This window comes from Harpia harpyja, chromosome 2, assembly GCF_026419915.1.
Source record: "Harpia harpyja isolate bHarHar1 chromosome 2, bHarHar1 primary haplotype, whole genome shotgun sequence".
Classification (NCBI taxonomy): domain Eukaryota; kingdom Metazoa; phylum Chordata; class Aves; order Accipitriformes; family Accipitridae; genus Harpia; species Harpia harpyja.
Genome location: NC_068941.1, coordinates 42767352 through 42793596, shown reverse-complemented (window position 1 = coordinate 42793596; position 26245 = coordinate 42767352). Strand labels below are relative to the sequence as shown.

At 36.8% G+C, this 26245-nt stretch overlaps 1 protein-coding gene across 10 annotated transcripts in view; it reads right to left on the bottom strand.

Moving 5' to 3' along the window:
- GRIA2 (glutamate ionotropic receptor AMPA type subunit 2) overlaps positions 1 to 26245 on the bottom strand; it is a 99007-nt gene that overhangs the window by 20160 nt on the left and 52602 nt on the right. For 9 of the 10 annotated variants that reach the window (XR_008233633.1, XM_052778036.1, XM_052777983.1 and 6 more), the window contains exons 6-11: positions 23694 to 23855; positions 6428 to 6595; positions 6045 to 6149; positions 5218 to 5328; positions 3880 to 4086; positions 3001 to 3371 (exon numbers count right to left, since the gene is read on the bottom strand). Coding sequence is in view for 9 of the 10 variants with exons in the window: in XM_052778036.1 (XP_052633996.1) it covers positions 3001 to 3371; positions 3880 to 4086; positions 5218 to 5328; positions 6045 to 6149; positions 6428 to 6595; positions 23694 to 23855 (1124 nt within the window). In the remaining variant the exon portion in view is untranslated. The remainder of the gene's footprint in view (positions 1 to 3000; positions 3372 to 3879; positions 4087 to 5217; positions 5329 to 6044; positions 6150 to 6427; positions 6596 to 23693; positions 23856 to 26245) is intronic. The other variant, XM_052777996.1, reaches the window with a different exon arrangement.

The window sequence follows — 26245 nt, the reverse complement described above, 5'->3', positions numbered from 1 at the left end:
GTAGTTGAAAGTCTAGCACTAAGGCGTTGCAGTAGCTTAAGTATGTCTTGATGTGTCTCCTCTATCTATTAAGTAAACAAATTACAAATCACTCACCCAGCCTACTGTATTGTGAATGAGACTTCAAACTAATTCTGACAAAATATTTATATAGGTAATAGATTGATATAACTATATATATATACATTTAAACATGATAGTTATGTAAAGCTGATTTATTAAACTGGGAACAAAAATAAATAGAACCAATTCTGGACAAATTATTTTTACTAATTGCTATTGTATAAAATCTCTGTGATAACTCAGACATCAAAAGATTTATTCCATGTCACAACAGACTCACTAATTCACTCTACTACACGAAAATCAAGTCAGATAAGGTCCAGAACACGTAATTGAAAAGGACCATAGAAAATAGATTATTTCAAGTTCCTTCTAAATTGAGATGTATTCTGCAAATATGCTTTCTGTCACTTTTGAAAAAATATCACATACTTATTTTGACATGGAGGTAATCAGAGTGTAAAATAATTCTACAATTAAAAGATTGAATTATATGATAAATATATATTTGCAAGGTAAAATCTCTGACAATGTGTATTTAACAACTGCCAATTTTATGGCACTTTATATTGCATTGATGATACCTGCTATAAATTATAACAATCTTCAAAAGCCCATGATCTGTCTAAAAAAAGAATAAGCTCAATGCCAATCCAGACATTATGGTCCCACATTACATTATGTAAGTAAAATTTTGGGGGGTGTCATCTGTATTCAAAATTTCCCATAAGGTCCGTCCCAGTTAAATAAATAATTTCTTTTTTTATGTACATTTCAAAAAGTTTCTAAAGATTGATAATTCCATGCTAGTATGAACCCACACTTTACAAGCAGCTCATTCATCAGATCCTTAAATACTAAAATAATTTCTGTGCACAATTACCTAAATTCGTGCACCACATTTTATACTTACAAAGGTATTATATGACAGTACTGAGAGTACACTCACATCTCAAAAAAGATGAGGAAAACTTTGCTGTAAGTTATCATTATCATATAATCTATTATTCTATTCTATTCTACTCTATTGTTTCTGTGCTACCCATGATGGCAACATGGGGATTGCTATTGCAGACCAGTTTCCACGTGGTCCAGTCTTACTCAGCATCACCTTCTATTTCAGAGTCAAGAAGCTCTAGTTACTTGTCTACTCTAAAATTCTTACAGTGGTTGTTGTTTTTATTAGAGAAATTATAGTACCAGTAGTGCAAAATTTAACTTCACAAAGGTATTTTGCTGATGCCTGAAGATACTCCTTTTTGTATCTACTCTGATTCATTCGCAGGGACTTCAAATTCCATAGTGATAAGTTTTGGTGAAAGAACAAAAATAACAGGTGTTTTCAGCCCTTTGCTATTTTTATAATAAACAGATAATATACAAACCAACTGCTTTCCTCAAAAATATGTTTGTAATGAAATAAAGTGCTGTTACACACTTCACTGAAACTAAATCTTGAATCTCCAAAATTATTCGAGTTTCATGCACCTTTTATGATGACCATTTACTATCATTATTCTTCTACCACCTTTCAAAAGTTATCAAACCATGCACAACAACTGTCATGCTTTAATAGCCCGTAAAATAATAATATTAAAAAATATCATTATTCTACTATGGCCTTGATTCAATAAAAATGATTTTGTAGCTAATAGGGGACTTTGCAGACAACTAAACCTGTGAAGGGTGTAAATGATACAAAAACCCCACAGGACTGTAATTAACACAGCTTCTCATGACCTGAAACAATTTTCTCTCTCTCTCTCCACTGTCTCGTTATATACAATTCTTACTGTGTTATATGCCAAATCCATTGCATCTTTCACCATAAAGGCTGGCATATCTCACTGTGATATGCCAGCCTTTACACAGAATTGCTAAAGTTCTCGCACAATAAATGCTCTGCTATTTCCACAGTAGAACAACTTGAAAACCTGCTGCTGCCTTTTGGGATGCATGACTTATACCTAAGAAATGCTTCCTTGGTGTGATTTAGTTTGCACACTAACCACTAGACTCACTAGAAATTGACTTGTTCCCTGTCTTATTTTAGGATGTTTAGAAGAAAGTTAAATTGCTTAGTATAATTAGGTAGGTCTTATGATTTGATTTCCTTAAACCCAGTTGCCCTATTTCACTTGTTACTATAGTTCCTTCAAGCAGCAAGTAGTTATTTACCTACCTACTTACCACTTTGCTGAATAAAGGCTAGAACCACTTGTGCACAAGGGAAATAGAATATTTAATGAGCTGCAAAGGAATTAACTTAAGTGCTTTACAGTTGTCCCTGATAAAGTAGGTGAAAATCCATGAGGAATTAAGCATTTATAAACTGGACCTTCAAATTCATTTTAGCAATTTCCTTTGTGACTTTTCTAAAACTAGGCCATGGAAAACTAGCAGTGTTTTGCAACTATTCACATGAAATTAGAGCCATCACATGATTTTTATTTCAGTTCAAGGCTCTCCTGTAGAAAAACAGTGGGTTAATAACTTGTGTTACAATATGTAGTGAGTTTTAGAGGGGAAGTGCTGCCTGTGTAGTTCATGACGAGTATGTTACCCTTTTTTCCCATTACAGTTGTTGTGAACTATATGCACTGTCAACTGTAAAATGGGAATATGCAGCAAAAACACGGTACCCCTCCAAGAAGGCATGGAATGACTTGAACCTTATGCATTTTACAGTCTCTGCATGGTGTATATAACTTCACTTGGCAAATGTATGATCGACCTTAAGACAACATCGATCAAATACATCATGACCCTATGTCCCAGACAACTGCTTTTATTTCAAGGACTTATGTGATTTTAGGGAAGGAAAAAACATAGCAATTAATTTCTTTCTGAGAGTGAAAATATATGCACCATGAACCTCCTCCGGCTGAGATGGCTGAGACCAAAAATGCACAAAGTTGAAATGAGTGAGTAACCAACCTTGGCGAAATATCGCATCCTTGCTGCATAAAGGCACCCAGGGAAAACCAGAGACTATTAAATATCCCAAATTCATTAGTTGATTCATTAGTTTGCGTTTCTCTTCCATCTTCAAATTCCTCAGTGTGCCACTCGTATGGGCTAAATCTGCTGACCAGGAATAAAACTACACTGACCCCAATGTAGGCAAAAACAATGCACATCCAGATTTCATATGCTAACGGATCAAGAAATGAAAACACTCCTGGCTTGGACTTCTGAGGCTTCTTGATCATTATTGATATCCCGAGGCTCATAAAGGGCTTTGAGAAGTCAATCACCTCTTCTCTCACCAATGTTATAGTTAATGGAGCAATTGCAATGTCAGCTTTCTGTAAAGGAAGAAAAACAGCAACTAATAGCTAATACAATGATCAGAGCAAAAAATGGTTTAGTTTCTACTGCATTTCACAAATGAAAAATAGGACAGGAGAGACACCGGCAACATTCATTTCGCCAGGAACATCCTATGGAGAATTCCAGAAATTTTTAGTTGAAACTCATCTTACTGAAATACATATAACCATATGGTTGGCATATTCCAAGCTTCCCTTTTTACACATGCCCTTTTAAAAGTATATGACATTTGGAAGTGTTAGTAAAGTACATTGCCTTTCACCTGGTCAGAAGCATGAAATATGCACTCACTTCCCCCAGCTTCATTCGCATTTAAAATCTAATTCCATGTTTTACTTTCAAAATTTTTCATGCCAATACAAGTTACTAATTCTCTGTCAAAGGAATTAGATAATTTTCCTCTACTCTACAGAGAAAACTAAACCAAATCCCACTCCTTCCATCAGTCATCTTTAATGGTTTTATTATAAAAGATTTTCTTACCCCATAAACAAGTTCTCCAACCATCCCATTCCAGATTTTCGTGTCTGCATCCCTCGCCCCATACTTGCCATCCCCAACAATTGTGAGCTTGTATTTGAATCCACAGTGTTTAGCAATTTCTGTAGCCAAGTCCACACAATAGCCCTCATATCGATCATTTCCTTCAAGCATTTCATGATTTTTCTTCATCATGACGTATGGGGACTCCTGCACAGAAAGAACTTGCCTTAGCTACTTGGTAGAGACAGAGGTATCAGTTGTGTACTTCATAGATTAATATGTTTCCTTTTACATGTGAAAAAAAGAAGATAACATCTGAATCATACATGCTATGTGTATGTTAGCTGTTAATTATTATTGTGACATGTCCTTAACACATTTAAAAGCTGCATTCTCCACAGTCATACACAAATAACAATACTTACAGGTATAGCGATTCCCAGCAGTATGTTAATAATGACCATGAATGTTAACAGGAGTTACGCATTCAGAGAAGAAAGAGTAAGTTCCAAAATCAGTTTCTTTCTCTCATACAGTTTGGATAGAAGAAGGCAAAGGTATTTAGTTGCTTTTGTTGTTGTCTTAGTACAAGAAAATTCTTTCCTATTTCATAAGCACATCCCTCCCTGGGAAAACACTTCAGGCTCTCCAGGCTGTATCTTTATTGAATTACTACACAAACAATAGGTAAGATATCTATAACTATGCAGTAAAGTTCTATCATCAGCAAAACTGGTGATGAGTCATAAGTCGTATTAAAGTAACATATCTCCTCTTTGCTCAGTTGTTACCAAACTATTCTTGTATCCAGTGAAATTCCTATGCTAGCCTGTGACTTGTCCAAACTGATACAGAAGCTGTGTAACTTACAGAAAAATACTGTTCTATGACAGTACATAATGCTATTTTCTAGACAACTAGAATACAACTTTTAATGTTTTATTTTACACTTCACCAATCCATAGCAGCTACAATTCTGAAGCACAAGAACCAGTCTCTTCGCTGTTTGGCAAAACCCATTCACTAAAACTAACACTATGGTTCTGCCTCTCAGACAAAGTTCCTCTCCTTTGAAAGCAGATATTTCACTTCCATTTTCAGGTCTAAAAATTTTAACTTTCTAGGATGTTCTGTCAACAACCACTTGTCTTCTACAGAACAAAACTGCATACTGAATCACATACATTTCCTTAATTTACAGATTTTATTTATGTATCATAATGAGTAACGGGTCACAACCTCAAATAATAAAAAGACAATATATTTAAACTAACATAATGACAAGAAACAAATTACTGTAGGACAAACTGTCTTCTGACAAAATACGAGGTTAATTACCAAAATAGTGGTGACAATAATAGTCTTATTCTCTAGTCCTGAAGATTCATTTCCAAGAGGGCCATCAAGAGGATTCACAACCATTTTGTCCACTTCACTCCAATATCCAATCTAAAGAGAGTTTATAGGATGCACAGACACCAGTGAATATGAACTTTCAGAGAAAAGGTAAAGCATGTTATTACTATGCCCTTGATTTATGCTCACAGAGAACTATTTTAGCAATGGATTTGCCACTGTAAATATTTCTATTTATGTAGTTAAAGACTGTAACAAAGAGTAAGATTGAACTAATGACATTTGTTCACATTAATGTGTCTAATACAGGTATACCACTTTCATTCACATATTAACAGGCTTTAGTATTAACATCACACACTGCAGGATTGAAAGGGTTATGAAATACTCCAGATTAGGAAGACATGAGAAACTGGCTTTTCCTGAAAGGTTTGGAATTAGAGCAGAAAGATAATCACATTTAAAGAAGCATCACTGAAAAGCTGTATTCTGCATTTGTCATTCAGAAGCATATTTCCCTCAATACTGGCTCACATTTAGCAATTCAGATCAGAAAGCAAAAAGTTCAATCCACAAAACTGAAAGGAAAATACTCTTATGTAGTACTTACCAGAAATAACAACTTGTATTTGTTAGAAGGAAATACTACATATTTTTACTTTGTTCTGCAAGACCAGTGTAGAATACACCTATAAATAAATATTATCACAACTCATGCTTTAATTAATCTCTAGTGTTTCATTACCTACCTTAACCCATTGCTTAGCACAGTAAAACCTTTAAAGACACTGTAAGACAATTCAAATTACCTTCCGAGGACCAGTACTTTTGAGTTCCATGATGTTTATTGTAAAATTGATTCTCTTTCCATTCTGATCAAACTTTATATTCCCTGTTAGACCTTCCACCTGAACCTATATAGATGAAGATGAAAGTGGTAGAAGAATTAAGTTTGTTTCTTTTTAGAAAATACATTTTGTATTTCCATAAATGATTATTGGTATTTCAAAAACATTCAGTTTAGAGTCTTTCCCATACACAATATATTATCTTAGTATGAGTCACGTTCCTGAGGAGTTCACTTCCAAGTTATTCTCAGCAAGATCCAGGCAGGTTAGGAGACTGGAAGGTTCTTTTCAAGCATTTAATTTCACACATGCACTCATCCCAGCATTCACTCCAGGGAAGCTACCTGTTTCAATGCCCTTTCTATTTCTACACCATGACCCCAGGGTACAGCTGGATTTGCAAGACAATCTCCAGCATTTCCTCTTCTGGAGATCTCAATCCTCTGTTTACGCAAATTACGGAAAGCTTCTGTCATCACTTGAACAGCATCATAGGTCAGAGCAGATGTATACTGAAAAGAAGTGAAAATATTTAATTAGATAACAGCTTCAGCTTCACTACACCTTCCAATCCACTCATTAATCCATTAAACACAGAAACATATTAAAAATAAAAAGGATAGTAAGATATATTTGAAATCAGACCAGTTTTTCTTTAGTTTGGAGGTCACTACCCTCCGAGTGGCATCTATGCAAAGAAGTGTTCTCCATCAGAATGGTTAGGGGCAGTGCTAATAGGTCTAAAGATTTACAGCTGTTTTCAGTGTGAATTACATTCCTTTCTCACTACAACTGCGTAACAGTTCTGGGTGCAGATATGGCTGGAAGTCCATGGAGGTGAGTGGGGAAAAAAGAACTCATTTCCAATATTTAACTTGAGTTAGCCTCTAAAAATAAGAAATTGTTCCTCTAATTACACTCTTCACGGAGATGCATTTATATACAGACCTCTAGACTACATCTCCTCCCACGTATGTACACACAAAACCAAACAACATGTATTTGTATACACATGTGCTTAGTTTTTATCTGTTAAATATAAAAACTCAGGGGTAGCTATTTTCGTTTGCAATACCTTGTCAACACCATGCAAAAACAGATTTTGGGCTGAGATGTCTGGAAGAAGTGGTGCCCTGCAAAGAGCAACATAGGCAAGGAAGAGTCCTAACCTGACACAATGTAAGGAGCTTTACAACTTTTGAGACATCAGAGAAGAATTCTGCAATCACATGCATCAGAAGCTAGGGCTAAACAGTCAAAAGCAGTTATCTTCAGTGACTGGAAAATTTTACATCTTAACTAAATGAACAGAAACCACATGTGCAGGTACACTGAGGACTTTGTTGGATGGGCTTTATGAGTCCAGAACATTGCAATTATGCCAAATACAAGGGACATTTTTGGAAATATGGCCCAGAATATTTCTACTTAACAGCCTTATGAATGAATGCAATGATCCCTATGAAGGCTATTAGATGCTGAAAATATATAAACTGTAAAGTGGGGAGAAATGATATATTGGCTCTTTGCTTCAATGGTTCAGACTTTAATGAGAATTTTAATTAGCTAGCTCAAGTCATGCAGAAGGCTCTTGTAATTGTAACCAAGGCAGGCTCCTGAATTGAGGTCATTTTTGTATGCAACTGTTAGACCTTGGAGAGGAAGAAAAGGAAGGTGGAACTCTTTTTTTTTTTTCAGATATATAAGCTTACTGGGTGATTAACATGAATTTTCTCAAGAAAGTTCTCTCACTGACTTTTACAGAAATCTTTAAAGCGATCAAAACAGCAGAAGAATGAAGTGAAAGACTGGCTGGAGCCAATACTACTGTCTACTACTGGAGTAGCAGTGATTAAGTGGTGGACACGGATCTGGAGATGAAGAGAAGGTAACAGAGAGACAAGAAAGGACCCTGACTCATTTTGGGGGGGACTGATAGCAACACTTCTTTAAGCGTAGCTCTTTGCAGTACAGAAACTTATTGAACCACACTAGCATTTTGACTGAAATTTACTTTGGGTAGCAGAGAAAATAAGAGCTTGAAATTGAGAAGTTATAGTGCTACCTAATTTAGTTATTCTACGTTTCGTTTGATCATTGGCGTATGTTTAATGCATTATCTCAAGAACATTACCCCTATAGTGTATAATTACTGGCCTGAATATTCACAACTCGGTCATATATTCAGTTTGTATAGGGATTTGCCTATCAATATATATCTCTGTGTACACATGTCATCATATATATAAAATCCACATGCTTTAATTTAGGTTAAGTCAGCTTTAATCTAAGGATCTCAAAATATTTTACAAGCATCTTACACCTTCATGTTGTTGGAGATGTCATGAAAGCAAACAGTTCATGCATCATTTCTTACTGCTTTATTCTGCATACACTTTCAGCTCCTAATAACCTTCATGGGGCTCATTAAAACTATCTATAGCTTAATGAATAGATGTAAAGTTGACAAACTAAAACAAAGTGAACTCATTACCATAAACAAGAAATGACAGACAGATGGGGTGTCTCTGTGTGTGTGTCTGCATAACAAATAAAATCATCATAAGTTAAAGGATGCGTTAGCCCTGTCTTGATTCACTTTGTTTTATACTGGAGATTCATCCATGTTCTGATCTGCACTATTAAAATAAGTAGGAGCACTATTTAGAATATTATTCTGTGGAAGTGAGATGGGCTCTTACAGCCTACTACTCTTACAGCAGTGTAAATCTCCTAATTTCATTTCAGTTCCTTTCAACTTTACATGATAAAATCAGCAACTTTAATACAAAATGGTATAGGTACTATCCTATAGTTCCTACAGAATCATCCCTATTAATTAAACCATGGCAAAGAATATGCAAAACCAAAAAATCTTGCTTCTCATAATTCTAGAACTAGGATGATAATAAGCTGAAGTGCCTAAGGACTTTATGTTATTTGCTATGAAACATGGACTGCATGTATGTAATATGAAAATAATTCTCTCTAAATAAATGCCCTAATTGCCAAGAAGAGAAAACACAAGGTCCGTAGGCAATTTTATTTAACTTAAATTTAAAATGTACTATAGACCTTAATAAAATTTGTAAGCTGCAATTGCGAAGATGAATTTGAAAGTGAAGACAAAACAAAGTCATCCCAGACTAAGCAGACAATATTAATCATGTGCTGTCCAAGAAAAACTGGCAAGATGTTGACCTTTGTAACTTCAGCTGTTTTCCAGTAATTCAGAAGATACCAGAAATCCTCAACTAAAAGGCCCAGCCTCCTACTTTATATAATCAGTAACTGAATCTTCTGAAGATAAAATTGCAGAAGACACCCTCAGAAGCACAAGATTCTTTTATACATATATTTTAAAGCTGTAAGATACTATAAAAAGATCTAAAGTTAGCCTGTTAGTCCTGTGTTTAACCCAATGCCTGTCCATGTGCTGAAGACATAAAGTTGAGAGATATGCTTAGAGATTTAAAATATAACATTGAAAGAATGTACTTGAGCAGTGGAAAAGAAATGAAAATGTGAAAACATAAATGCAGAAAAAAAAGAAAAAAAAAAGGGAAGTATTCTGAATCACAAGAATTCAAATTCTTTTTGTCTTGATTTGGATATCTGCAATGTCTAAAACTATCCTTGACATACTAGCTGTTTTTTTTTTTAAGTCAGAGAAGAGAAACAAGCATTTTAAGGTGTGATTGATTTTGCCTGTTAGACACCTTCTTTAAGATGAAATGAATCGTGCCTTAGATTCCATTAATTTGATCTCCAGTGACTTCTGAGACTACTGGAGGAGTCCAGGGCGATCAGCTTAGATACATATGTCTACACTGTAGACACACTAAAAACAAATTAAAACCACTCAAGGAGACTATGAACTAGCCATTCAGCCCTAATCTAACACAACAGTGAGAAAGACAAACAAAATAATAGGATATTTTGGGCAGAGACTACCAGCAGAGTCAAAGAACGCAGTGCTAGTGTACAAGACACTAGGGAGACCTCAACTAGAATGGCATATCCAGCTGAAGCAATGTTCAAGAAGGCTGAAATCAATCTGAAACAGGCACAGAAGAAGGTTCCTCACCATGTATGGGGGGCTGCTATTGGAACAGCAGGAGAAGGGACAGTGTATCACTAACAAATCTTAAGAGAAAGGAGGTCTAGAATCAGATACAAGTATTTTTCCTTGGAGAGAGGCAAGACTTAAAGAGAGGTAATACGGGAAGTGTTCTTTGTTGCAAGAGTAAGTGGGTTGAATCGAGTATAAGCAAATGTTCAGCATTTTTCCTTATGTTTAAACAATTTAAATTTACTTAAATACTAACAAATATACATCAAAGGCAGTAAAGACACAAACTGTGTCCTTGTAGCTTGTGGGTATATTAAATGTTTGGCTTACTGCTCTATACTAGCAATTTTTTTTCCAGTGGTTCACTATGCATTTTATCACCTTGTTTGTAATAATTTGCTAAACTATACACAGACTAAATCAGCATATCAAATAGTGTGTTGTTTTAATACATGTTACAGCTTTATTTTGCTTTGAGAATTATATGCAATAAAATCTGTCACCTGAATTTTGTGCATTTTTCCCACAATGAAGTATTTCTCTACTTGAATGCTAGTATATACCATAAAAGCAGAACTGCCTTTTCATAGTGCTTTGTACAATAATCATGCTTTTGGGTCAAAACATTCACAAAACTCTATCAAATTGTTTGTCATTTCAGAAGTCACTGCTAGAGCTTGGTAATATAGATGTAGAAGCACCCCTACATTTTTATATAATATGTATAAAGTATAGGTATATACATATATAAACCCGCAAGCAAAAAGAGAGACAAAGTTACTTGCCATGAACTAGTAAAGGAACTAGACAACTATCATCTCCTGTGACTTTCAATGTAGTCAAACTAATGCAACGCAGGCACGTATTTCTTAAGGGTCTGTCTTTAATTAATGTATCTGGGGGCTATTTCGAAATGGACAGTATTACACACGCTTGGGAGAACATTTGAAAGTCGTCTGACAGATGAAAGAGTTAGTGGAAAATTCACTGATAGGAAACAGCTACCTCCTTCAGGATCTCTTGTGATACTCTGCATACTGTCATGACAAAGCATGGGAATGCAAATAGTTACTTTCAATAGAAATAAGAGACGTTGTCAAATATTGTCACATAAACGCCATTGTAAATCCAAATGGCTTTTAATTGTGCCCATAATCATGCATTGTTCTCATTTGTTCTGTGCAGGCATTAGCATTAATGGTGGCCTGTATGAAGCAGCATGTCTGCGTTGGCTGCCTTTCAAACTGCAAATGGACTTTAAGCACCGGAGCATCTTCATTACCTATGGATATGCTGCAAACACTGGGGCCATGAGGTAGAGGTCAGGGAGCCCAGAAAAGACTGAATGCTTGCCTCTTCCTCTTTGATCTTTACATTAGAATGGAGCTCTTGTCAAAGCAGGCAGCCTTTACAACAGACTTGCTTCCAGCTGAAAATAATTGCATATATATGCAAGACACTTAGAAATATCAACTGATTATTTGTAAAGTTTTTGTAACAATCCTGGTCCTGACTAAAAGGGGAAGAGAAATTAACAACATGTAAAATTACTGGATCTTTAAAATTTTTTTTTAAATTAATCTCAGTAAAGATGGAGTTAGAGATCAAGCCATATTTATCTTAACAAATACACTATTTTTATTAAATTTTGTTTCCAGCAGTTGTAGAGTCAGATCAACTTGCCTTTAAATAAAGGCTATCATCAAAATGTAATTCCAGAATTATGTGTGCACAGAACAGCTAAACAAATAATAGGTATTTTTGCTCTGAAATTCCGTAATGTTTTGGGCAGAACATCAGAAGCAAAGAATGCTTTAAGCAAACTGTCACCTTAGTAAAACTTAAGTATTCAGGTTCAAAACTGCTATCCAGAAAACCTGCTGATTCTGTGACATGTTTATGTTCTTTAGGTATCTCCTTGCTTGGTTTAGAAAGGCTGCCTTCTGGGCACACCCAGAACAGCTTTGGTTTCTAGGCCGGTAGCTAGTCACCTGCCTAAGCCTACAGCCCTGGAAGTCTAACTTCTATTTGAAAGACACACTCACAGCACATCCAGCAGACACTGACAAGACTGGGGCACTTGAATTATGCTAACACTCCCACTGTAGGATATATACAGGGGAAAGTGACCTTCTTTCACTCCTCTTAAAACTGAATATAGCAAAGATCACAAGACTTATGAACCCCAAGGTGCTTGGCCTTTCCACCTATTTCACCTACTACTCTAATAGGAAGGAGATTCTCAGGCTGTAATTCCTCCCCCAAGATTACTTCCAATCCAGAAGAACACTCTTCTCACTAGAGTCATCAGAGGTGCTAATTCAACAGAAAAAAGAGTGCAGGTACCTGCTTTTTTTTTTTTTCTTTTTCTTTTTTTGATTTTACACTGAGGACAGAGGTTTTAAAGTACTTTGGCCTTCCATTAGATTTAATGCAATGGCCAGAGAAGAGCTAATGCTACTGTAAAACAGACGTTTCTTTAAAATATCAGAAAGATGTCAGACAAGAAAAAAATTATGGATCTGGGCAAAAGTCTCAGCAACAAAGTGAACCCTCTTGTCTTCCAGGAGGAAGCAGAACAATGCCAGATCTTATTTAATGGCACTGGCATTTGGATCTACCAAAGTTCCAGACCTTTTCCCATTCCAAAGAACAAAAAGTCAGCCTGCATGTCTTACACTCGTTCAGGAGTATTAATAGAGAAGTTGTGGGGGAATTTATCCCTTCCGTTATCCAGAAGGTCAAATTAGCCTAACATTGTGCCCCCTTTATTTTCTGAAAATGCATTACAGAGAAAGAGCTCCACCATGTCAGACAATCTTGGACCTTCGACCTTTGTCTCAACTAAGCCATCTGTGCCCACAGAAAGATGGGCAGATGCTTTCAGAAGTGTCCTGTCATTTACTCTGGCTGCACCATGTTGTTTTGTCTCAGCTTTTGTTGATCATGGCGAATGGATCTAAAGCATAAAACTGGTGAGATGATTCAATATTGTTCACCCAGAAAGCAGTCAGTAATGATGTTATAGTACAGTGCACTGCTGGACAAGGCTTTTATTTTGCTGTTGCTCCAATAATCGTGTATAAGCAATTTAAAGTCAATGAAATACTGAAGCAGACACGAAGTTCTGCAAGGTGTTCTCCCAGCCCGTGCCATTAAAAAAAACCATGGCAGTTTTTATGTTAGTATTAACCCCCCTCCCCCAAAACGTTTGCAGCTGTAGCCTTTTTTCCTATATTATACTATGCTGCAACACAAAAATATCTTTCCTTTAAACACTTCTTAATGAGAAAGAATAACTATCAGGTATTAAAACAAGATCTTGAAAGGAGTACAGTAGCTTTTAATGCAAGTCTTTACACTGTATCTTTTTTCTCTACTTATACATTTCTTTCTCCCTCTGAAAAATCCCAATTTATTAAACATAAATAAATCAGGAGGACACCTAATCTCTCCTTACAGTAAAGGCAGAAACAACTCTAAACTATTCATAATTTATATATTTGTACAAATCTAAATTGTACATTCATTACATTTGTGTAACAAATTCTTTGAACCTTAAAATCTCCAGTCATTACTCAATGGCTGAAAAGTTTACTATCTAAACTCACTTCTTTTTATTAAGTTCCTTAAAAAGTCTATTAATTCTTGCCCTATTCTTTTCCATTTTTCTAGAAGCTTTTTAAACCCTCCTAGTTCTCAAACCTAAAGCTTACTCCTGGGGAACGTTGTATTACCAAAAGCCACACAGAGCTTGACAAAAAATTTAAAACCAATTACTTGGATTTGAATCCATAGAGCTTGACAGAAGTAATAAAAACAATTATTTGGATTTGAACCCACAGCATTTTACTTATAAAAAAAGATGTTGTTGTCTTCTAATCCATGCCACCACCTGTGGAAAATATACACACTGACAAAATAAATAAGATTTTACAATTACTTGTGTAATCTTACTTCTAACTTTAAACAGAATGCACTTGCAAAACAGCAATGCCACTGACGATAAAATCACCTTTAATTTACTGTAAAACACAAAGAACATATGCCTTTTTAATTGTCACCGTATGAATACATAAAACCTTTTTCTTCAAGGCTAAGCTGGAGAAAAGTATGTCACTCTTCACAGTGTTAAAAATCAGCAGGATCCAGCAGCAAAAACTGAAGCCTATGGTTATAATAGCGTAAATAGACCAAGCAGGAAAATTTAAAGCAGAGGATGAGAAGAAAATGTACAAATAGGAAGGCAAAAGACTTCTCTGAAAAATCATGCTGTAAGAAATGGATTTGAAAGAGCTAGCATGAATGTTTAAGTATTACACTGGGGCAGATGGGGGTTTTTTGGGGGTGGGTGGGTGGGGTGGCTGTTTCTTGTTTTGTGTGGTCTTTTTGGTTTTCTTTTTTGTTCACTGCTTTACCCTAAAAATGCACTTGAGTCTCTATAAATTCCTTTGTTCTATCACAAAAGTCACTTCCTCTTCAAAAATTAAGGTTAGTCATAAATCAGTAAGCGTATGTGGCTTACAGCAGATACAAATTTTAAAATATAAAATGCTCTTTTACTAAAATATTTACTGAAATACAGTCTTCAATCACTGCTCTTTTTATGATAAAAATGGCCATCCAACCATTATTAACCATGGTAAATACCCTTGAGTTGAGCTTTTAACCCAGAGAAAGTTATTGAGATGATCATAAAAATGTATTCTAGATAATTTTCCAGTAGAATAATTAATGGTTGGTGCAATTAATGAAAATGGTAGAAGAGAGATTAGATCACTCTGTTTTATAAAATGACTGATACTATATGAATGATAAGAACCTGAAAATTCCATTAGGCTCTTCAACTATATTATTTTTACTCATAGTCAACAGAAAGTCCTATACAGATTAACAGAAATAAATTATTTACCCTAGAAGCTGAACAACACTGCAAGAGAAATTATTCTAAACTGGAATTTCATATGAGGATTCTTTAGACTTGAATTTTTTACTAGCCTATTAAATAAAGCCACACTAAATGATCTTTCAATTTGGTTTTAATATATTCTGAATCATTGCCATTCTCTGTAACAACCTGTAGGAGGGGTACCTGGACTTGATATTACAATACACCTTGCACAAATTCACGTACCAGGAAAAAAAAAAAAAAAAGAAAAAAAAAAAACCCACAATCAACAGGATCTGAGAGTTCTCATCATACATACTGCAGTTTTCTAAAAGTTTCCAAAACTTGCCATTTAAAACTAATAGTAGTAATTCAAGTCTTATATTTAAAAAAACCCAAACCAACAAATCACACCACCTCCCTATTTTCATTATCAATTCTCACCTACCGCAACCAGCACAAGTATTTGCCTGTTGTCTCAAGATGAAACACTTTCTCCTGTTTGCTCCAATCTAATTCCAAGTAAAATACTAATAGAATTAAATATACCCATCTTATCAGGTTGCTGATTTTATCATGACATAGTTACTGTCAGAGAATAATAAGCATTTCATGTTTGCTTTTCTGCCACCCCATACTGGCTAATATAGGCAGCTACCTATGCTGACTGGTCCTTAATACCAGCCTTGCCCCAGCAATAAGGCTGCATGTCTCTTCTCCTTGTTCACATAAGCGATCCTCTGCGCTTCTCCTCCTCCGTTATTCCCCCGACCCATGAAACATTCAGCCATAGATGCCCCTCCAGGTCTGAGCTGCCACCACCCTTCTGTGCCTTTTACTTATGTCCCAATAGTCTCTATCCAATTTGCAGACCCCTTTTTTTGAATGACACATTCCTCCTCCGACTACTTTCAGCTTTGTGTATCACTCCCCTTCTCCTCTTATCCCCGTTTCTCCCTCAAGCTCTCCTGTCCTAAATGACATCATTGATCTTGGTGAGGCCAGAGGTATACCTGATCTTGCTGAACACCTAGAGCGTGAAGGCATAGTAGCTTTCTTTTGTTTATATCAACCATATTCAGATGAATTGCTGGTTGAAAAAAGTGACAAAGAGTTCCTGGGAAAATAGGCAGGAGGAATCCATCACACTTTGTTGGCTGAAAATCCTTAAACACTTATGATTACTAAGAGTAAGCGGAGTCAATTCAAAGAAACAGAGCTGCATAGGGACGTCAGGACTTGGCTCTGTAGTTTTCTGAAGTCTGGCAAATACTTTTGCTTTAGCACAGTTCAGCCACTTTTACTTGCAGGTTCGAAGGATCTGGTTCAATAGGCCTTTTGTATGTCTGAGACAAATCTACAGATATTGCCTCAAACCACCTGCTGCTTTCACTGACTAAATGTTCCATTCTTTAATTGCGTTTTCTTAAAAAAACAATAGACCCTAAACAAAAATACAAACCAACTAAGCTGGAATGAGTGATTACTTATGCAAAAGAGCCTTAAGCTATTAAAAAGAAGCATGAAGTTTAACACTGAAATTTCTTACACCCACATTTTTCATATATATTTTTGCAAGTAGGGAAGATTGAATACTGAGATTCAAAAGCCCGGTGAAACCAGGTAGGCTAGAACACCACCTGCTAGATGTTTACTTTTTATGCCCAGGAAACCAAAACACAAGGACTGAAAAACATAGGCAGAAAAATCTCACAAATCTACAGTTCTACAAGGACACTTTAAAAAATTTGACTCCTGTTCAGTTCCTGATTAAACCATGTAATACATACTGAAATTAACTAGTATTTTTTATTCTTATTTATAAATCATCATAATCTACTTGAATTCAGGCATAATCAATCAAATTTTTCCATTAAAACTGTAGCAGGTGCAACACAATATCCTTTACAACTCCTATTAAAATGCCTGTTATTATAAAACCATTTTCCAACACACCGCAATCATAAGAGGCATGCCCAAAAATGAAGGTATTGTCTAATTCATTAATTGTACACTTTCACTTAGTCGTCTATGGCTAGACCAAATGCCTTCTGAATTTCCAGTTTGAAGAAATGTTTTCAGTGTTCTCTTCTTTGTTCCTTATTATCAGTGAATCATCTAAATTTTAATTATTTCTGCAAGGTAAATAAGTACTTTTATATTTGTCCGCGCGTTCTCTGTATTCCATCCTTGAGATAAATCAGCACCAGCAGAATTAAACCAGCAGCTTTCAATTATAAGCTTCATTCTTCCTGACTGACTTACATTTTAAGATTGGCAGTTTTCAACTTTTGCAATTTTATCATAAAAAGCACACTGTTTGGTACTATACAAACACTTCAAATTCTAGAATCACATTATCTTTGAAAAAAAATAGATTTCATAATAATATTCTAAAAGGCTAGATGACTTGGCTATAAAAAAGAGACTTGAAAATGTGAAACTACTAAAGAAAATCAGAAGGCAAAAACAATCTACTGTTTTGTCATCTTAGCTATGCATTGATTGTATGTGTGTGTGGAGAAGAGATTATAAAGCTTGAAATACAATCTTATGAATTCTGAACATCTGAAACAATGTACCAGCATGAATCACTTCAAGCCATCAAAAACAGCTGTAACGAGTACTGGGGTTGTTACTACCTTCCACCACAATGGTGGACTCATATTCTCTATGAGTCTGAGCTGCTTTAGATCTTCAACCAGCAGTCCCAAATTATTTTCTGCACGCTGCACATAGTTTCCGTAAATATCATACACAAGTTGTCTCAGACACTTCTTGCACACACCAAGCCTAAGGTTGCTCTTAGAAAAGCTCATTACAGAGTAGGATGGCTTATAGAACAGAATAGACTATTTCAGTTGGAAAAGACCTACAACGATCATCTAGTGCAACTGCCTGACCAACCTGGGGCTGCCCAAAAGTTAAAGCATGTTATTAAGGGCATTGTCCAAATGCCTCTTGAACACTGACAGGCTTGGGGCATTGACCACCTCTCGAGGAAGCCTGTTCCAGTGTCTGACCACCTCTCGGTAAAGACCTAATGTCCAGTCTAAACCTCCCCTGGCGCAGCTGTGAACCATTCCCACGTGTCCTGTCACTGGATACCAGGGAGAAGAGATCAGCACCTTCCTCTCCACATCCCCTCCTCAGGAAGTTGTAGAGAGCAATGAGGTCGCCCCTCAGCCTCCTTTTCTCCAGACTAGACAAGCCCAAAGCCCTTAGCCGCTCCTCATAGGACATGCCTTCCAGCCCTTTCACTGGCTTTGTTGCCCTCCTCTGGATGCATACAGGGACCTTCACATCCTTCTTAAATTGTGGGTCCCAGAACTGCACACAGTACTCAAGGTGAGGCTGCACCAAAGCTAAAGTACAGCGGGATAATAATTTCTCTTGACCGGCTGGTTACACTGTGTTTGATGCACCCCAGGATGGGGTTTGCCCTCTTGGCTGCCAGGGCACACTGCTGACTCATATTGAGCCTGCTGTCGACCAGCACCCCCAGATCCCTTTCTGCAGGGCTGCTCTCCAGCCACTCCTCTCCCCATTTATACTTGTATACTTTAAGCTTAGTATGTATGAGGTGGGTTCACCTTGGCTGGACACCAGGCATCCGCCAAAGCTGCTCTATCAATCCTCCTCCTCAGCTAGACGGGGAGAAAATATAACAAAAAGACCATGGATCGAGGTAAGGGCAGGGAGATCACTTAGCAATTGCCATCACAGGCAAAACAGACTTGACTTGGGGTAACCTAATTTAATTTATTACCAATCAAATCAGAATAGGATAATGAGGAAAAAAACCCCTAAATCTTAAAACACTTTCCCCCTACCCCTCCCTTGTTCCTGGGCTCAATTCCACTCCCAATTTTCTCTACCTCCTCCCTGCCCAGCGGCACAGGGGGATGGGGAACGGGGGTTGGGGTCAGTTCGTCACACGTTGTCTCTGCTGCTCCTTCCTCCTCAGGGGCAGGAGTCCTAACACTCTTCCCCTGCTCCAGCGTGGGCTCCCTCCCACAGGAGACAGTCCTTCACAAACTTGTCCAACGTGAGTCCTTCCCACGGGCTGCAGTTCTTCATGAACTGCTCCAGCATGAGTCCCTTCCACGGGCTGCAGTCCTTCAAGCACAGACTGCTCCAGCGTGGGTCCCCCGCAGGGCCACAAGTCCTGCCAGAAAACCTGCTCTGGCGTGGGGTCCTCCACGGGCTGCAGGTGGATATCTGCTCCACCGTGGACCTCCATGGGCTGCAGGGGGACAGCCTGCCTCACCATGGTCTTCCCCACGGGCTGCAGGGGAATCTCTGCTCTGGCACCTGGAGCATCTCCTCCCCCTCCTTCTTCACTGACCTGGGGGTCTGCAGGGCTGTTTCTCTCTCATGTTCTCACTCCTCTCTCTGGCTGCAGTTTCTGTTGCACAGCAACTTTATTCCCTTCTTTAAATACGTTATCACAGAGGCACTACCACCATTGCTGATGGGCTCGGCCTTGGCCAGCGGTGGGTCTGACTTGGATCTGGCTGGCATTGGCTCTGTTGACACAGGGGAAGCTTCTAGCAGCTTCTCACAGAAACCACCACTGTAGCCCCCCTGCTACCAAAACCTTGCCACGCAAACCCAACACAACTTACCATGTCTTACTAGCCTTCAAGAGGTACGAATTGAGCTTATTCCTGGAATTAGACCAAAGGCTGCCCCCAAACAGAATGGGTTAATCAGATTAGGAAGTTGGAGGAGTTGGATGTGAATGGATGTGTTGTCCTTCAGTGTCCTTCCACAACAGCAAGAGATTTGCCTTAGACATAATAGCCTGACACAACACTACGGCTCAGAAAGCCCAGCATGTTTGTAAATAGACAATAATGGATCAAAAGGGGATTTCAACTTGTTATTATCAGGCCTTTATAAAATTAAATGTGGCTTTTGTTTTGCTACTTGACAAAGAAATTCACCAGGATGCTCCGTGGTGTTTCAAGATCTACACATTATTAGCTCTTCTAGAATTGCATGCAGAGACTGCTAAGACTCTTGGTTATAACAGATATATTTTAAATTTAATCTGAGGTAAACAGTTATCAGCTTTACTTTTGAAAGATGAGAAGACCTTTTGTAAAAAGACAGCAAAGCACTAGTTTTAAGTGTCTTGCTTAATCTTTCAATCTTGTGGTTTTTATCAGTACAGGTACAGTGCAGCAACAAATAAAATTGCTGTCTGTTCTCACCTACATCCTAAGACTGCAATTTCTTATAATTAGGATTTTAGATAAATTGTGGAGATACATTTCTAAAGCAATTTGATCCAGGCCCTCTTCTTGGCATCTGTGGAACAGGTTTACAACAATGTTTTTCTTTCTTGAAGAGCACATTCCTTTGAAATGCACTTTTTCTTAGAAAGAGGTGTCTTTCTCTGTTTTCTGGGCTGTAGTTGGATGCTGTGATATGTCTTAGTCATGTCAGCTCAGTCATACTCCATTGACTTGCATTTTATAATGTAAAATGAATGTATATTTCCTTTTGGATTACAGAAGGAAGATAATACAACACAGTTGCAATGCTATTGCCTGCAATGAGGTAACATTTGCAATCCCAGGGATAACATTACCTGCTAGGGGCATGTAACCTCCTCTCATTTCTGTATTGATAATACAGAACATTTATTAGCCTTCCTATCTGTTTCATACAGAATTTGCAGTGAAAGCTTCCTAGATTCCATGGGAATTAGTGGCAAAAGCTCATTTATAACCACTGACAATTTGGACAACTGCCTCAAAACCAGGAAGGGAGAAAGGTTATTCCTAAGATCATGGAAGGGACAAATGGGAAACCAGTGAGTTAACCTGCTCAGTAACTTAGATGTTCATACACTATTCCAAGAAACAAAGGATAACAAATACGGCTCGCATATTAATATAAGAAGGAATGGCATGTTCAGGAAGGACAGGTAGGGAATGCAATTCAACAAGAACAGATGAAAAATCCTGTACTTCAAAGGAATGATCAAGTGCACAGATACGAGACTGTCTAAATCGGCAGCAGTACAGAAAAGCAATGCAGAAAAAAGATCTGGATGTTAGTGTGCATCTCATGATAAATATATTTCAACAATGTCATGATGGTGAGGAAAAAAGAAAAAAAAGAGTAACACAAAAGGAAGCCCTGAAAGGAGTACTGTCTCTGAGATACATGCAGCCATTATTTCTATTTCTACAGCATAGTACTCAGATGTGGTGCGGTACCCAGTATGGCATTTCAAAGAAGGTGGGTACCAGTTAGAAAGGTTCCAGAGCAAAATGATGAACACAATCTGAGAGTAGAAGATTCAAAGGAAATGGGATTATTTAGTTTTGCAAGGAGGAAGGCAAGGACAGATATCGCAGCCATCTTCAAATATAGAAGGACAGCTAAAAAGGAGAACAGATAAAGGAGTAATGGATTAGGTGACATGAAGGCTGATTTAGGTTAGACAAAAAAACAAAAAATAAGACTATTTAAGCTCTGAAATAGAATGCCTGGGGAAGTTGTGAAATCACTATCCACAGGAACTGCACAGGTATATCCGATTCTGCCTTCAGGCAGGGAGGATGGGCCAGGTGACTGACTGCTCAAATACCTTTCTTGCCCTGTTTCTATGATTTCTATGATTCTGCTCTGCCTCTAGCTCCATCAAGGATGGGAATGAAATGTGACATATCTCTGTCCTTACATGTAATGGCAGGCAAAAATGACAATACCTGTATAAGGGCAAAAGATAGAAAGCTACACAAAGAAATACAGTCATTGATACAAGCTCTCCAAACATTGCAATATACATCCATGTTTCTCCCCCCATCAGTACCTCTAGCATTTATAAATTATCTGATAATTTAACATCAGTCCCAATTTCTTGACTGAGTATCTGAGATCCTGTATATTCCTTTAGCAGACAATATATAAAGGAAGACAGATCAGCCTTTATAATTGAATTTGGAATGTGTTTTAAGTTAATGAAATTCATGAAAATAAATGTTTCAATTCATTTATTTTTCCTACCCATAACAAAGTAAACTTCAAAAACATAAGATATTCCAAATACTCTACTTCAACCCTTTCAATTTCTAGTAGACTTGAAAGGACCTATCATGGAAGAAATAAAGGGAATAATCCTCTTCCTGTGATAAAGTTACAGATTTTAATGCTTGCAATTTTTCCAATGTTTAATAAAACATTGCAACCACTTCATCTTATCTAACACACATGCAATTTCCCCCTACTCTAAGTAATACCACAGGTACCAGAATCCTTAGCGTTGTAGCCCCCCGATTTATTTTTCCATCTATGAGAAAAACTGCATCTTGGTTTCAGTTAGACTTTTTTTACTTTAGTCATGCATTTCACTGTGATTATTTCCAGACTATGATTCTGCAACATTAGTAGGTAAGTAGGTAGATTTGGGCACTCAAGAATCAGGGAGACAAAAGAATTGTATTAATTACCCACAGCCACATGCCTTCCCTTTTTCCTAAATGAGAGCAATACATATTACATATATTACATGTATGTAATATGAATCTATCTAAAGGCATGACACAGAGTCCAGTTTATTTTGTCAAACATCAAATGAGAAATTGACTTATTCTGTCATAGAGATTTTAAAATACAAAATTAACCACAGAAAAATCATAGCTTTGACTAAGTCACCCCCAAATTTGGCCTCAGAAAAAAGAAACCTACAAACTTTATTTTTTATTTAAATTAAGGTTGTGAGCTTTAAATGGTTTTTGTTCCAGGAATTTAAAAAATGGTTCTTCCATTCCTTGCTGAAACTTCTTATCCATCTCATTATATATCAAGAATATGCTTCATATTCAAACTATAGCACAAAAAAAATTTATGCCTAGAACATTTGCCATTTATCTTTTTGTCTTAATATATTTCAGAGTTATTTAATAAATAAAAGAATTCTTTATTTCTTAATAAAATTTCTGATTGTATTCCTTAAAGGAAAAATTGTTTAGCATTAAAACTGTGTTATTCTTTTTAACATCTTGCAATTGATCCTCATAATGGTCACAGAGGGTAAGAAGGTACTATTACCCTAGTTTTATGCAGAGAGAAAACTGAGGTAAGGAAGTTTAACCACTTGCCCAGTGTCACATCTTGTGTCACTCAGGCCTGAAATCAGACTATGATTCTGTACTTCAGGCATACAATTTAATTTTAAAAGTCTTTGTAGGATTTAGGCATCTGTCTTAAAGCAACTGTCTTACCGTTTCTTTGGGAGATTATGTTATATCAGAAAGTGCTAGATGTGTGCTCCCTGGAAGCCTACGTATGACTACGTATTTGCCTTTAAAACATTTCAAAACACAGAGAAAAACCCCCAAAAGTCAGCAGATACTTAATATATCATCACATCCAAAACAATTACCTAACAAGCTACCAGGCGCAGATTTATAGTGACACAAGAAAAATTAAAGTTGTCTTGAACATTTTTGACAGTGCAGCATCTTTGCTCAACCGGTCCTATGATAGAGAATATTAAAAGTACCCCAGAGAAATATAAAATTGTGTTGGCAGAGCTGATTTTGAAGGGCTTTCTCTGTCTCTTGTCTTGCTATTCCAATTCCCTCACTTCCTGTACACCTGTCATGGTTAAAACAAATGTAAGACATACCTTAATTGTACTAGTGTGTGCACCAGGATATTCTTTTTCCTCCAGTGTTGACCAACGTTGTATAAATTTTGACACCAGAGGATCATCATAGTCAACTATCTGAAATCCTGAGACGTTAGCTCCTCCAAACTGAATTTTTGACAAATCTCCATCAGTAAATCCCTGGGCGCAGAAAACATTGTCTGTTATTGCAACAGTTTTGGCAGATCTCTCCATAGTATATACAAATAAAGAGTCACCATATGACTTCTACTGCAGAAGTATAAGCCAACTTTTTCCTCAAACAGGATCCAAGTTTACATCCTGGGCTGCCAGGATTAAATCATCAGCTCTGCCAGCCAGAAGCGCCTCTCGTTGCTCACTAGACATACACCTTTATAGAGCAAGGGCTGAGTGGCTCTGTCCTTGCCATGCTTACTTTCCTAAACAATCCTGTTAATTTCAATGGGACTGCTTAAATGAGAAAGGGAACACTGACATGAATAACAGGCAAGCAAGTTTTAGCCAGGAATAGTTACAGCCACAGTTGTATCCCCTTTTTGCTAGGAACACTAAAGCATGTGGAAGGGCTTACCATCTCCCCTGCCTCCTCCATCCAGTATAAAGAACTACTATTCATTCTTACAAACAGTACACATTTTGTTTTCCATGTTCTGTGTTTTAACTTGCCCCAAATAATCATACAGATTAATTTACATGAAATATTGATTTCAGACACTTCAGTTTAAATGAATGCTCTTTGTGAACATAAAAAGAAGTAGAAACTTCAGACCACATTATCAGAAGTTACTATAATTGCTATACTAGGTGCCCTTTAACTATTGCATAGTAATGATACTCAGTAATGTGTTGCTGCATGCTAATACAGACACTTCTACAGGGATCATGAAACTTTCTTCAATATTACTGTGAGCTTGACGTTTGAACAGGAACCTTCATTGTATACTTTGACCTCTTCTCCATCTATCAGCGTGTTTTAGTCTTAAAATAGATCAATTTCTTGACTGACTGATCAGACTGGAGGAGATTATTACAGTCAAGAAAAGAAGGAAGAAGGCGGATTCAGTGAAGAAGATGGGATATGATCAAGTGCTAGATAAGTTTTCTTTCTGACAGAGAAAAAAAACAGTTTTAAAATCATTACCATATGTATTTTATATGATATTACACAGCAGATCTACAATATTTGCATTTAAACTGTATAAATCTGTAGGAAGTAAATATGATATTAGACAGCTTTAAAATACAAGATTCAATAAGTTTTAGATCTTATGGGCTTACTGTCACAAACTTAAAGCAATGGCTAAAATACCAACCAGTTAACATAATGAAATATGCTAGGCAATTTTTCTAAAATGTTTATTTCCCTTAAGACTCAAAATACTATTTATACAACATTTGCAATGCAAAATACAAATGTCTAACACTTAGGGATTTTTTCAAATGTTATGAGACTTTTATGCTTGCTTTGTGAATATCAGTACCTTAACTTCTTTATCCTAAAAATTAGTTAATAAATATAAAAATGAAACTTCACTGTTCTGCTTTTAAAGAGGCCTTTAGAGTATAATGCTTCTTCACCCCTGTCTAGCGACATACTTGATTCTTCAGAATACTACCTGCCTGGAGGGGGGAAGTGTTTTGATCAAAGTTTGGGAAGAGACAGGGGTTATGTCTGAAGTGTCATAGACACACTATGGTCGTTCTGTTTCCTCAGGCCCCTCAAAGGACTATGGAAGAGAGAGTGTAAATTAAAGCACTCTGGACCCTGCTGGAATTTCTATCAAATGCTATCACAGTCCAAGAATAAATGATGAAAAAAATGATTTAGAGGCACTTACACCATGCAACCCCCAAAAATCTTTTCTGGAACAGAATAACTGAGATTCAAGCCTGCAGAATTTGCTTTGTCTGTTACAAAAAAAAATTGGGTTAGATTCCCTAGCTTCAGTAAGTAAGTGTTGTTGACTTTAAAGTCAGTAAAATGGCTCTTCAACTTTAGACACGATTTCAAAAAAATTACCTTGACAGAATTTTGTGATTTTCCTGAACCTTCCCCCTTAGGAACACTATTAGCTACACTGCCTGATCACCTGTGTTCAAGAAAAGATTAATTGAAACTGATTACCAAGCCAGTCTGAGGAATGAAGATGTGTAAAGCTGAGACTCACTAGCCTAGCAAATGAAAGCCGAGAACTGTAATTTTTAAGTACTTTAGAGTTGAGAGAAGAAACATCAGTTTGCTGAATGAATGTATCAGCCTATAATGCAGAAAGTTATTTTTCTGATTTCCATACCCTACTTTTCTAAAGTATGTAGAAAAAGGGATTAAGCTTTACTGAAGATGCTGAGCAACCTTCACTCCCATTGACGGGAATATGACAGGAGGCATTTAATCCTTGAAAAGACTCACCCAATAAAACAAATACCATCTCAACACATGCATTCATTTAGCAAGAATAAAGACATTTAGCTTTTTTCTATTTTCTAAAATGCATTTAAAACAAAATACTAGTTGATGTGCTTCCATAAACAGTAAAATGAGTAATACA